The 13,319-nt window shown below is 33.2% G+C and overlaps 2 protein-coding genes across 2 annotated transcripts; both read right to left on the bottom strand.

The window, feature by feature from the left end:
- Positions 1-270: 270 nt before the first annotated feature.
- Positions 271-1,485, bottom strand: LOC145038310 (putative inactive receptor kinase RLK902). The gene is made up of 2 exons (XM_078986712.1): positions 1,057-1,485; positions 271-858 (listed from the first exon to the last, which is right to left on the bottom strand). The coding sequence occupies exons 1-2, from the start codon at positions 1,385-1,387 to the stop codon at positions 278-280; spliced, it is 912 nt and encodes a 303-aa protein (XP_078842838.1). The 5' UTR covers positions 1,388-1,485; the 3' UTR covers positions 271-277.
- Positions 1,486-1,595: 110 nt separating this feature from the next.
- LOC145038311 (uncharacterized) lies at positions 1,596-2,445 on the bottom strand. The gene has a single exon (XM_078986713.1). The coding sequence runs from the start codon at positions 2,196-2,198 to the stop codon at positions 1,797-1,799; it is 402 nt and encodes a 133-aa protein (XP_078842839.1). The 5' UTR covers positions 2,199-2,445; the 3' UTR covers positions 1,596-1,796.
- Between the last annotated feature and the right edge of the window lie 10,874 nt (positions 2,446-13,319).

Genomic DNA, 13,319 nt, shown 5'->3' with positions numbered 1-13,319 from the left:
CCATACAAAAATAAACTAATGGAGTAATGGTTTATACCTAACACTCATGATTAAAACGTAAAAATACAAACCCAAAAGTCAAAGAGGGGTACCCAAGTCCAATTACCACTTTGGGTTAATTTTGGGCTGATAAACAGTTTTGGGCTTACATATGCCCACTTTACCAAGATAAGATCTTTAAATTTATATTATTAAACTACTAATTTATGGAGAACATTAAAAATTAGCTAGGTTGATATAACACTTCTACAACTCACAAAGTATTAATATAAAACTGTTAATTTAAATTTAAAACATTTGGAGATTTTTGGGAGCAATATGTATGGAGACACAAAACCTCATCTATCCGTTTAACCACTACCGAAATTAACGGTCTCTTCTTAGGATTCTCAAAAGTGCAACATATCGCAAGTTCTAACATTTGCACCATTTGCACCCGGATCTTTTCCTTCTTGTCCACACGAAGCCCCTCATCAAAAACATCTATCATTTCCTTTTCTTGGAACATCAATCTCACCCATTTTGCAAGGCTAAATCCCTCTTCTTCTTTAACCAAATCCTTACCCGTACAAAGTTCAAGAACCAAAACCCCGAAACTATAAACATCACGTTGTTGGTTTGCACGTTTGACTTCTGGTGCAGAGTATTCAGATGATAAACCGGCTTTACTAAATAACTGAGATATTCCAAATTCAGATATCTGGGCAACATAGGATTCATTTAAGAATACATTCGATGATCTTATGTTTCCATGACAAACACCGCGACCTCGTCCATGGATATGCTCGATACCACGAGCTACACCATAAGCAACCTTCATTCGAGTTTCCCAATCCAAACCCATAGTACCTTTACCTCCTACACCAAAAAGATGAAAAACAAAAATTCAGGTCGTGATATTCTATTAAAATTCTCTGCTTGTTTAGTTGCATTCTGGACACCAAAGCAAGATTTTGGATGTATTGGCTGCATTTAGTACGATCCAAAATCATATTGTGGTCGAACTGAATGCAGCTAAACTGGTTGAGTCACAAAAGAGAAAAGGTTGGGGTTTACCATGTAAAAGCGAATACAAACTACCAAAGGGCATGTAATCATAAACAAGAAGGTGTTCATGCTTTGAAAACATGTATGCTTTAAAAGGCAACAAATTTTTATGAGAAACTTCTCCTGGTTCTTGAAGATTTTCTTTGCTTATTCCATAAACAAATTGTCCTCTCAATCTCTTGACAACCACAACTTCACCAGTCTTCAAGAAAACCTTGTAAGTATTTCCTAGATTGCCCTTCCCAATCAACATCGCATCAGAAGACAACAAATCATGCAAATTATACGTTTTGTTGTTTTCTTGAATGAACTCCAGATTATTTTCTTTAACATCAGCCATGCTTATTGTACACCAACTTCAAATTTTTGACAAAAAACGGCTGTCTTTTTAAAGAAAATTAAAGAATCTCTCATGTTGACTTTCTTTAATCAAATAGAGTTAGGTGGTTCATATAAAAATTAAGGAATAAAAGAAAAACACACCAAACTATATATGTTAGATGAACATGAACCCACGTTAGGGAATAAAAGGAATAGAAATTCAATAGGTTTTAAATTAATCTGCATTACTTATCCTTTTATACGAAATGAAAATGAAGATGACAATATCTACAGAAAATTAATGAAGCTTAAGAGTTAAAGATCTATCCATATCCATTATAATAACTCCAAAATCAAACCATATTCTCTTCTTGCATTGTAATAATAAACAGCAAATTTGGGAGCTTGAAAGAAATCCGTTAGATCGATCAATCCTTGTTCTTCAATTTCTCAATCCTGGCATTCAATTGTTCAACCGTGACGATCATATGAGTGACGGAGTACAACAACCAGTAAAAAACCAAAGCGGAGATGATCAACAAAACGTTACGCTGGCTCTTCATGAAAGATTTCTGTTGATGCAATTGCTCTGTTGGGGTGCAGCTGGAATCAGGCGATTCACAAAGCTGTCTGTAGTTTTCGTATTTGTAGTAGATATCCATGAACAGAAACACGGAAAATGGGACGACGGAGAAGAATGGTTTCAGGAGGCTGTGGATGACGTGGACCAACCCTTTTCGGAGCGGACCAAGACCTGGCATGGTGAGAAGAAGGACCATGATTGCTTCTGCGCCAGTAGCGTACCCTAGCACCACCCATTCTAACGCCATTGTTGATTGATACTGTGTGAGAAACGAACGAAAAGAACGAACAAACCCTAGATCTGGTGTGTGTTTGATTGGTTATCGTGAAGAAGAAGAAAAGGAGAAGGCATTTTAGTGGATGGTGGTTGGTTATTGGTTTTACGGGAGCTTCTGGTGAACACGTGGCGTTTTGCTAGCAAATTAAGGAAAATCTAATAAGGGAAATTCTTTGCGAGAATAAATCAGGAATTAAATATTTTCTGTTTTCCTTCGTTCTAAAAGCCAAATACAGGGTATTGATACTGGAATCCCATTATAGGTCAAAACCACTCTTAATGAACCATTATTAATAGGTTCAAAACCATTGAAATATAACAATAAAAATCTATGATATGATTACATCTTTAGTCCTTTATTTTATATATTGTTTTCTATTTCAATCCTTTTTAATTTTGAATGAGTTTACTTACGATCCTTTATTTTCTATTATTTAATTATTATTATTTTTTTTTAACTTAAACGTGACTAATATAATTTATTTAGTTTACTGATTGTAGCTTTTTAATGTATTTGTATGTTTGTTCGTAAGTTTATTTAACCTCTTTTTGTAATTATTTTTTTTGCAAACATGATATTACCAAACATACGTCGGTTATTTTATCATTAATAAAAATATAATTGTATTTAATAAAAATATATATTCTACACTCTTAACTTTTTAGAATGAAGTATATATTTATTATTTTGCTATCTTGCTACCAATATTTTTTATGGATATTATTCTAATTTTGTAAACACTTATATGATAATACTAAAAATAAACATTTATATTAATAGCGGATCTTTTTAATATAATAACGTAATTAAGTCGGTGCTCCGTCTTCTTAACTCAATCTATTAATTGTTCATGAGAACTAAATACCTAAATTTTTTTTTTATTAAAAACTACTAGTTTTACCGATTAATAAATGTACTGATAAACCTAAAACTTTTAACAAGTCATTTTCAAAATTTTATGTATCACTAATAAAGTAATTTATTTTATTATCGTCATCTTGAGGTGTATTGTTTGTATGAATACCGTTAGACTAATTAATACATATAATATGAATATATATGATTTACATAAACATAAATATCTTAATAGAAATAAATGAACATAACTCGTAATTTATTTCATTAAACGATGACAAATACTTGGGCCAACTCGTTTCATTACTTAAAGCATATCGTTTTTTAAAATTGGATACGATCAAAATATAATATTGGAGGAGTCTATTTATAAGAAAAACAATACATATGATATGATTCAAGTTAAGCATAGCAAATTATAATGAATTGTGTGTTGGATAAAAAATAAAGATATTTCGTTGAATTATGTGTCGACTGTAAATATTTATATTCCTTTTATTTACACCGATTTATTATTATTTTTTTTTGTAAAATTTTTAATTGCATTACATATAAAATTTTAATTAGTTTTTTTCTATATATTTCATAGCATATTGATATTATATAACCGTTTGAATAACAAAACAGAAAAAATACAAAAATCAAATTATAAGTAAATAATTTTGTAATTTTTGTAAACTAAAAGGAGAAAATTTATAAATATAAAACAAATAACTTCGAAATTGTAAAATAATGTGACCGTTTGAAATTATGATGAAATTATCACTAATGGAATAGGCTATAATTAAAAGTATAGGTGTGCTAATAGAATCCCTCCAAAATACGCCTTTATTTTTCCTTTTCTTTCTAAAATGATAAGCTCAATATGAAAGTTAAATTACTTGATAAGTTTATTTGTTATTCAATGGATCGAACTCTACTATTATGAGATGTTACATTGACATTCAATGGATTTGGTGTTCAGTGATCATTGAACTTTTCAATGTGATTTTTTTTAATTCTTAAATGTTTACACTAAATTACATTTTGTAATATTCTATTGAACTTTATAGATTTTAGTATATTGTAAGAAAAAAAATGATAGAATTGTATGAATTATAAAAAGATAATATGAGAATCCATTAAACTCTATCGAGTTCAGCATTATAGATGCCCTAAAGAGCAAACATTCATAAATCACATATATGGGAGTTGAAAGCGCTAGAAGATTTATTCAAAGGTATTACAAGAATAGTGGCCACACAAACCAACAAAAGGAAATGAAACAGATATATGGATACCATGCAGGTCCGTTTCAGAGGGTAGACAATATAATTAAGACAAAACTACAAATTTGGTCCTTGTGGTTTGCAAAAACCTTTGGATAGGATCCAAAAAGTTTCCGGCTTGCACCGAAGGTCCAAAATCAAGGTTTTTCATTGTTTTTGGTCCAAAAAAACTTGAAAAGTCGATTTTACCCTTTTCTATTTCTTTTTTCTATTTTCTTTATTTAGTTTGGTATTTAAATAATTAAAAAAAAATAAAAAATAAAATCTTACCCAGCACTCTCACTCTCTCTCTCTCTCTCTCTCTCTCAACTGAAGAACTTCCCATCTCGTCTCCATTGGGAATTATATTAAAAGGGAATGTTGTAGTAGGGGGTTATTTTGACAATTCATCAAGTTGAAAAGGATTTAGGGCTTTTTCCCTCGTCACTTTGACTGATCGGGCAAAAGAGAGACGGATACGAAGCTGCGAACGAAGCAGACGAACGAATAAAAGGGAAGCATGATGGCTCGTAGGGCGCGATTATTCGTTGATCGGTCGTGAGAAGGATTGTCTCCTGGGTCGACGAGACCGAAGAACGAAGATGTGAAGAAGCAGCGAAGGGACGGAGGTCTTCGATAGGGCGAGACAAGCAGCAATGGTAATGACTTTGGTTGTTCGATGTCCAACAGGAGGTATGCGAGGGCCTTTTTGCTCCGTTAATTCCTTGCTTCATCTTCTTTTTGATTTGGTAGGAACAATGAAAAGGTGAAGGGAGAACGAAGGGGGTTTGTAGCTCCCTTGCTCACCGGGAACGCACAAGAAAACACCTCCGACAGAGGTGCTTCTGCCGAAAATCGGGACAGAAGAAGGAAAGAAACAGGAAGAGTTCCTTGATTGTTTTTTTTTAATCTGGTCAATTTTTATGTTCTTCAGTTAAGAGAGAAGGGAGTTTCATTGTGTGTTTATGGGACCAGTAGTGGGGTTCGATTAACAAGATGATGATCAAAGGGAGGGGTATGTCGATGGATTTGTGGAAAATGAATAAGAATAAACCTGGGTTAGGTTAGGTGAGAGAGAGAGAGAGAGAGTATGTGTGTTGGGTAAGATTTTATTTTTTATTTTTTTTAATTATTTAAATACCAAAAACAATAAAGAAAATAGAAAAAAGAAATTAAAAAGGGTAAAACCGACTTTTCAAGTTTTTTTGGACCAAAAACAATGAAAAACTTTGATTTTGGACCTTCGGTGCAAGCCAAAAACTTTTTGGACCCCATCCAAAGGTTTTTGAAAACCACAAGGACCAAATTTATAGTTTTGTCTATAATTAACCATTCAAGGTCTATCTTTTAAAGAAGCCTAATTTTTTTTATAGAAAGTGTTATATTTAGAAGATAATATAAACAATTTTCTTTCAATTATTAAGTTATTATAAAAAACTTAATGCCATTTGTTTATTTTAAGGGTCCATATTTTTCTCTCACACCCTAGGTCAAAAATATGTTAGGAACGATCCTGATATTATGTTTTAACATCAAAAGTGTCATCTCGCATCACATGCTATAACATCCATTGTGTCATTATTCAAGGAAATGATCACCACTAAATAATTACATGTTATTATTTTTTAAAGTTTATTTTTTAATAATTATAAAAACAAATACAGTTTTATAAAACATAATATTTAAATAAACCATAATATTTAAATTGAAAAAAAAATATTACAAAAAAAAACATAAAATTGGAATTGTATAAGATAAACCATAATTCATTTTTGACGAAAGTGTATTAGAATACAAAATAATAATAATAACAATAATAATAATAATAATAATGTGAGTAAAATTGGGTTGGATGGTAATATATATGGGAAAAGTGAATATACCCTTAAGGGTATATAAGCTTAGGTATCCAAACTCACTATACTACGTCGTTTTGTATCATATAATACATTCTAATTGTCCAATGTTCTTATAATTTAACTTCTAACTTGATTTACTTCCATGATTTTTATATATTAGACATTTGTTTTCCTTTTACATAATTTTCATTTTCAACTACAATATATATAGCCTAGTAGGTGTTCGGCAAAAATATGCGATGTTAGAGAAATATAATAGTGAAATTTTGAAAATCTTGAAATTAAATCAAGTTTGGGTTAGAGTTTAAAAACATTATAATGAATATATAAAATAAAACGACATATTATGGTGGATTTGGGTACGTAAGCTTATATACCCTTAAGGGTATATTCACTTTTCCCTATATATATATATATATATATATATATATATATATATATATATATATATATATATATATATATATATATATATATATATATATAAGACTTAGGGAATATGTGGCTGTCATGTACCTAAGCTTATATATAGAACCTTCCAAACAATGTAGTTTTGATCCATTTATATCCAAACTAATCATGATAACTCTTTCATTATTTTTCCTTAATCATGTGACTTACTAAATCGATCAAATTTATGTTCATCTTCTTTACTATGTTTAAGAACTCAAAGCATTAAAAGTCATGACCATTTAATCAATCCTACTAAATTCTAAATAAAAAACTAATAGAATAAAAGATAAAAGAAGAACATATCGTAACTCAATCAAGCTTTTCACAAAATCATTGGGTATAGTTTTTCAATTGAAAGACAAAATGTTTCAGTTATATTCGTTAAAAAATATTAGTTTTTTTTTATTTTCTATATAAACTTCAATATTCATTTGCAATTAAAATTTATATAATTGATTTTTTTCATTACATAATTGAAACCAATTCAATGGTATTCTAATAAAACAAAACTAACAGAAAATGAAATTGGATTTGTTTTGTTTTGTTTAAAACTACGTCTTTTAAAAGGTTCTATACCTAAGCTTAGGTACATAACAGCCACATATTCACTTTTCCTATATATATATATATATATATATATATATATATATATATATATATATATATATATATATATATATATATATATATATATATATATAAGTTGATTGTTCAATGGTAAAGAAATATGATTGGTTGAATTCTAGGTTGAGTTATGTCTTCATTACCATGGCTTATAACACAACAAGTTTTGGGGTGATGTTTGTTCTTTTTTAACGACGTTGTTGAGGTGCCACGTAGGTTTCTCCACACCTTTGAAATCCCATACCCGACGACCTTATAGGAGTAATATAGGTAAAAAAGGTACCGTAACACAACACTAGCATAAAATATTCTAGGATGACAATGTCCTTTGCGACTTGTGAGGTCATCATCATAAGGCAAATATACTGTAGGGTGGAGGTATCTATATTTTCCATCCCTTCTCACCTATTATATCACTATCACATCAATTTTTTTCCCTATCATTTTCATTCCTTAATCCTACAACACATATAAACCTATATTTTTATTCCTTTTAGTCCACTCAATTTTTATTTTTAAAATAAATTAACACTAATTAAAATCATATAAAACTAATTCATAAAATATTAAAAACATACAAAACTTATTCACAAACTAATTACAATCATACAAAACTATATATGATACAAGTGTTGAAGACTATTATACAAGTGTTGAAGCCTAAGAGAGAGAAGAGAAAGAGAGAGAACTAGTAACAAGTTAGCTTACTCGCTTGATACTCTTTAGCGGTACTATAACAAAGACGAGACCGTAACCTTGGAGGTACCAACGATACATCCACCCTTTTTCCCCAACACGATTCCTACTCCGTCCACCTTACATCGAACCCAACAATGGAATATACTCACATATATTCCACTCACATACATTCCAACAACAACAATTGTATATAGAAAAAATATATTTTACCATTTGTTTTCTATTTAGATATTTTTTATATAAAAAAACCTTATAGTTTTTATTTTTTGGTTATGGCCCTTTTAGTTGGGGTGAACAAAAACCGTACCGCAACTAAAATTAACTGCAAAAACCGCATAAACTGCAACCGCAATAAAAACCAACGGTACGGTTTTCTGTTTTTCAAAAACCGCAAAAAAAAAAAAAAAACCGCACCGCACCGCATATATTGTATATATTTTTTTATTAATTATCAATATATTAAATATTAAAAATAAAACAAGTTTCATGAATGAAAGACAAATAAAATACTAGAAGACAAAAGTATGGTTTTTTGTTATGTTTAACTTTGAAAAATGGTGAAAATAGACAATTTTAAGAAATTCATTGTTAATTACTATTAATTTGATGCTTTTAAGATATTAATTGTTTGTGATTTACTTATACATTATGGTTTTTTATTATTACAAGTAATATGTTTGAACTCTTAAAACCGTTTGAGCTCTAAACTATGGTTAAAAACCACATATAATAACTGCACCAAATCCATGTGGTTAAAAACTGCAACACAGAAAAACCAAAATCACACCGCAAAACTAACCGCCTAACCGCACCGCAAAAATAACCGCACCATGCAGTTTTGAAAATGGATTAACTGCATTTGCGGTTAGTGGTGATGTTTTGGCTAATAATCACATCGAACCGCACCGTGCTCACCCCTACCTTTTAGCATCAAGTAGTTTACCGGTAATATTATGGGTTTATATAAAGAGTCGAAAAAACCTTTTAACATAAACTTTTTTTTAGAAACCCTTATACTTTTACATAATTTTATTAGAACGATAAACTCCGTACACCCTCTAGTTTTATATGCCCTATATATATATATATATATATATATATATATATATATATATATATATATATATATATATATATATATATATATATATATATTTGTTGATTACGAGACTTGAAACTGAAAATGATGTCTAAGGTCATTAATTGTTTTACTAATATTTTTAATAATAGCATAATCATTTTGGATTGGTGTCATAACCCAAATATCATGAGGAAATAGAGATTAATAATGTGTTAGTTTATTAAGTAATTATTAAATTAATTAACAATTATTTTGGTAATTAATTAAAAGGATCTAATTAATTAAAAATGTTGAATATTAATCAATCATAAGGGTTAATTGGAATATTCCAGCGGTCTCTAGAGACATGGAAAATGACGGTTTCTAGATCCCTAGAATATGAATAAAGTTGGTAATAAACACTAGAGTTTGTATCCATTCGGGATTCAAACAACTACTAATAAATAGACAACTAGGGTGGAGCCTAGAGCCTGTAATTCCATTTCACAAAATCGTCCATACTATGTCTCTCCATTTACAAATTTGAAATCTCATCCCCTCTATAGGGTTCTTGTGTTTTCGTATAAACCCTAATTTGTAGGTTATTTCTTTAGCTATTTCGTGTGTGGGTCTAATTCCATTAGATGATTTCTCTTTTGGATCCTTCATCTTACAACAAGTTGACACGCACGAGATCAGAAACAAGTAAATATGAGGTTAGTAATCTTACTTTTGTTGCTTTTTCAGAGTATGTTGATATGATAGTAAAACATCTATTCTAGGTTGCATGTGTATTTATGTATATCAAATTTTGATTTTTTTGTTACATATGAGTTGTGTACTTGATGATAATAATCCCTAATAGTTATATCATAGCCTAATTTTTTTTAATTATAAGCACAAAAAATTGTAAAAACTAAAGAACAAAAGAAATCTGTCTAGTCGCAGGCGTTGCATGACAATTTGTTGGCCGCGACGAGCCAACAAGCTGGACATATTTCAAATTTAGCTAAAATTTTGGATTTCTAGGGATAAGATTCTATTTTAAAATATCATTTAACCAGATAAATCGAAATATTTAAATCTGATAATTAATTTGACATATTATTTAATTGGAATTTTAAATTTGAATATTTAATTAATTATATTTAAATATTATTTAAACCAAATTAAAATTTGCATATTATCTTGAACAATATTTAATAATAAAATTAAATTAGAATGTAACGCATGGTTCCTCGTATGTAATTAAAATAATAATTTATTCATTTTTATAAAACAACTCGACGAGTTGGTAGCCCCAATCTCGTCGAGCAGAGATTAGAAGGGACGCGGGTTTTAAACAACCTACTCAACGAGTTGAGAGCCTCAACTCGACGAGTAGGCCGGCAGGGGTGAAACCCTAATTTTGGAGTTTTGCACCCTATTTAAGCATCTTAATCCCCTCATGCTAGTCTTATTCCCAACCTCTAAGTTCCAAACCCTAAATCCAGAAACCTTAATTCATTTGTGAGTTTGTGAGCCATTTTGAGTAAAGTTTTGTGTGTGTTGAAGCTTGTGATGGAATGAGAAGCTTGTGGGAATCAAGAAGAAGCTATTAGATCCAGATAATCCATTTCATTCTCATCATTTTCTGGTAAGCAAGCCTCAAAATTTCTTAGTAACTTCTTAGATCTCCTTATTGTCTTTTTATTGGGTTTTTAGTCCAAGAAGCTTGATCTTTGGGAAATGGACGTGCCAAGTGAGTATACCTTCAGATCTAGAACCTAGAAGGGCTCTTATGGTATAAAAGTGAAAACTTAATGGCCATTGAATCCCCATGCAAGCTTTAGGATGTTATTTTGGCCTTTTAAGCTCCAAAAGGCCATGCATGGAGAAAAAGGTGGAAGCTTTACATGTTCTTGTAGTATCTAGGGTCCAGATCTCAGTTTATATGCCTTGGTTTAGAGTATTGATGGTGTTGGGATCAAGATCTAGGTCTTAAAGAATTAGGGTTTGAGATAAACCCATTTTGTAAGGCTAATAATAGGCCTAATTTTCCCCCTCTTCCTGAACCGAATCACACCCTTCCAGGGTGAGACCTTCAGTAAAACCATGTCTCTCACCTGGAACTCCAGATCAGATCGATGCTTGTCAGCGTAACTCTTTTGCCGACTCTGAGCAGCCTGCAGCCGGTGTTTGATCTGCTGAATCCTCTCGGTAGTCTGCAGAACTACCTCTGTCCATCTTATCACCCTGTGTCCAATCTCACCCTAACAGGTTGGGGTGCGACATCTCCGTCCATACAACAACTCATATGGTGGAGCAAAAATGTTGGAATGAAAGTTGTTGTTGTAGGAGAAATCTTCAAGGGGTAGGTAGGAGTCCTATCTTCTATCGAAGACAATAACACAGGCTCTCAACAAATCCTCAAGAGTCTATGGTCCGCTCACTCTGGCTATCTGTCTGCGGATGATGGGATGTACTGAAGTGCAACCGAGTGACCAGTTTCTTGTGGAACTTCTGCCAAAAACAACCAAATATCGTGGTCTGAGACAATATAGACCGGCACCCCATGGAGAGCAACGATCTCACAAATATACAAGTCGGCCAACTTCTCGGCCGATGAACTCTCCCGTATAGCTAAAAAGTGGGCGCTCTTGGTCAATTGATCCACAATGACCCAAATAGTGTCATAACCCTTCGCCGTCCTCGGCAGCTTGGTGATAAAATCCATCGTGACCTGCTCCCATTTCCATATGGGAATATCCAGAGGCTGCAGCTGACTATATGGCCTCTGATGCTCGACCTTGACCATCTGACGGGTCAAGCACCTCTCAACATACCATGCAATCTCCCTCTTCATGCATGGACACCAGTAACTCAATTGCAAATCCCAGTACATCTTGGAGGCCCCGAGTGAATAGAGAAACGAGACTCATGAGACTCCTCCAGAACAATCTGTCTGACCCCACGAGACATCGGAACCCAAAACAGACCGCAACGGGTCAATAATCCCCGATTATCCTGCACAAACTGGGTGTTCTCACCCCTAATCCTCTCAAGCTTCCAATTTTCCTGTTGCAAACCCTCAGCTTGAGCTTCCCTGATCAAACTTACTAGTGAAGAATCCACTAATATCCTCATACATATCGCCAGAGTAGAAGATCCAGTTGACTTGCGGCTCAGGGCGTCCGCAACCACGTTTGCTTTACTTGGGTGGTAAAGGATCTCACAGTCGTAGTCCTTGACTACATCCAACCACCTGCGCTGTCTCATGTTCAGGTAAGGTTGATCCATGATGTGTCTCAGGCTCTTGTGGTTCGTGTATATGGTACAACGTACCCCATAATGATAATATCTTTAAATCTTTAGAGCGAATACCACCACTCTCAACTCTGGATCATGGGTAGGGTATCTCGTCGCATGTGGCTTCAACTGCCAAGACGCGTAGGCTATCACTAGTCCTCTCTGCATGAGGATTGCTCCCAGTCACATGATGGATGCATCACAGAACACTACAAAATCCTCAAATCACTCCGAGAGAGTCAAAATTGGAGCCTCACATAGTCGCTGTCTAAGGGTCTCAGCTACCCTCTGTCGCTCAGGGCCCCACCGGAAATCCACTCCCTTCCTCATCAGACGAGTGAAGGGTACTGCAATCTTGGAGAAATCTTGTATGAATCTTCGATATTACCCTGCCAATCCCAAAAAGCTCCTGATATCTGATGGAGATTTCGGAACCTCCCACTGCATATCCGCCTCAATTTTGGCCGGATCGACCAAAATCCCCCATCCTGGTTAACAAGATGTCCAAGGAACCGAACCTCTCATAACCAAAACTCACACCTCGAGAACTTGGCATAAAGTCATTCTCATCTCAAAACTCCCAATAGCTCTCGTAGATGCTCATCATGCTGCTCTCAGGTCTTGGAGTACACAAAGATATTGTCTATAGATACGATGACCAAGCGATCGAGCATCGGTCTGTAGACCCGATTCATCAGGTCCATAAATATTGTCGGTACATTGGTGAGCCCAAACATCATCACCACAAACTCATAATGTCTATAACGAGTCCCAAACACGGTCTTCTCCATGTCATCCTCTCTAACCCTGACCTAATGGTACCCAGACCTCAGGTCTATCTTGGAGAACCAAGATGCTCCCTGCAACTAATCGAAAAGATCGTCTATCCTCGGGAGTGGATAACGGTTCTTCATCATTAACTTGTTCAACTCCCGATAGTTAATGCACATCCAATGTGAACCATCCTTCGTCCTGACGAAGAGGATCGACGCTCCTCATGGAGAAC

This window comes from Lactuca saligna, chromosome 4, assembly GCF_052625555.1.
Source record: "Lactuca saligna cultivar CGN05327 chromosome 4, ASM5262555v1, whole genome shotgun sequence".
NCBI lineage: Eukaryota > Viridiplantae > Streptophyta > Magnoliopsida > Asterales > Asteraceae > Lactuca > Lactuca saligna.
This window is presented reverse-complemented; position numbering and strand designations above follow the sequence as displayed.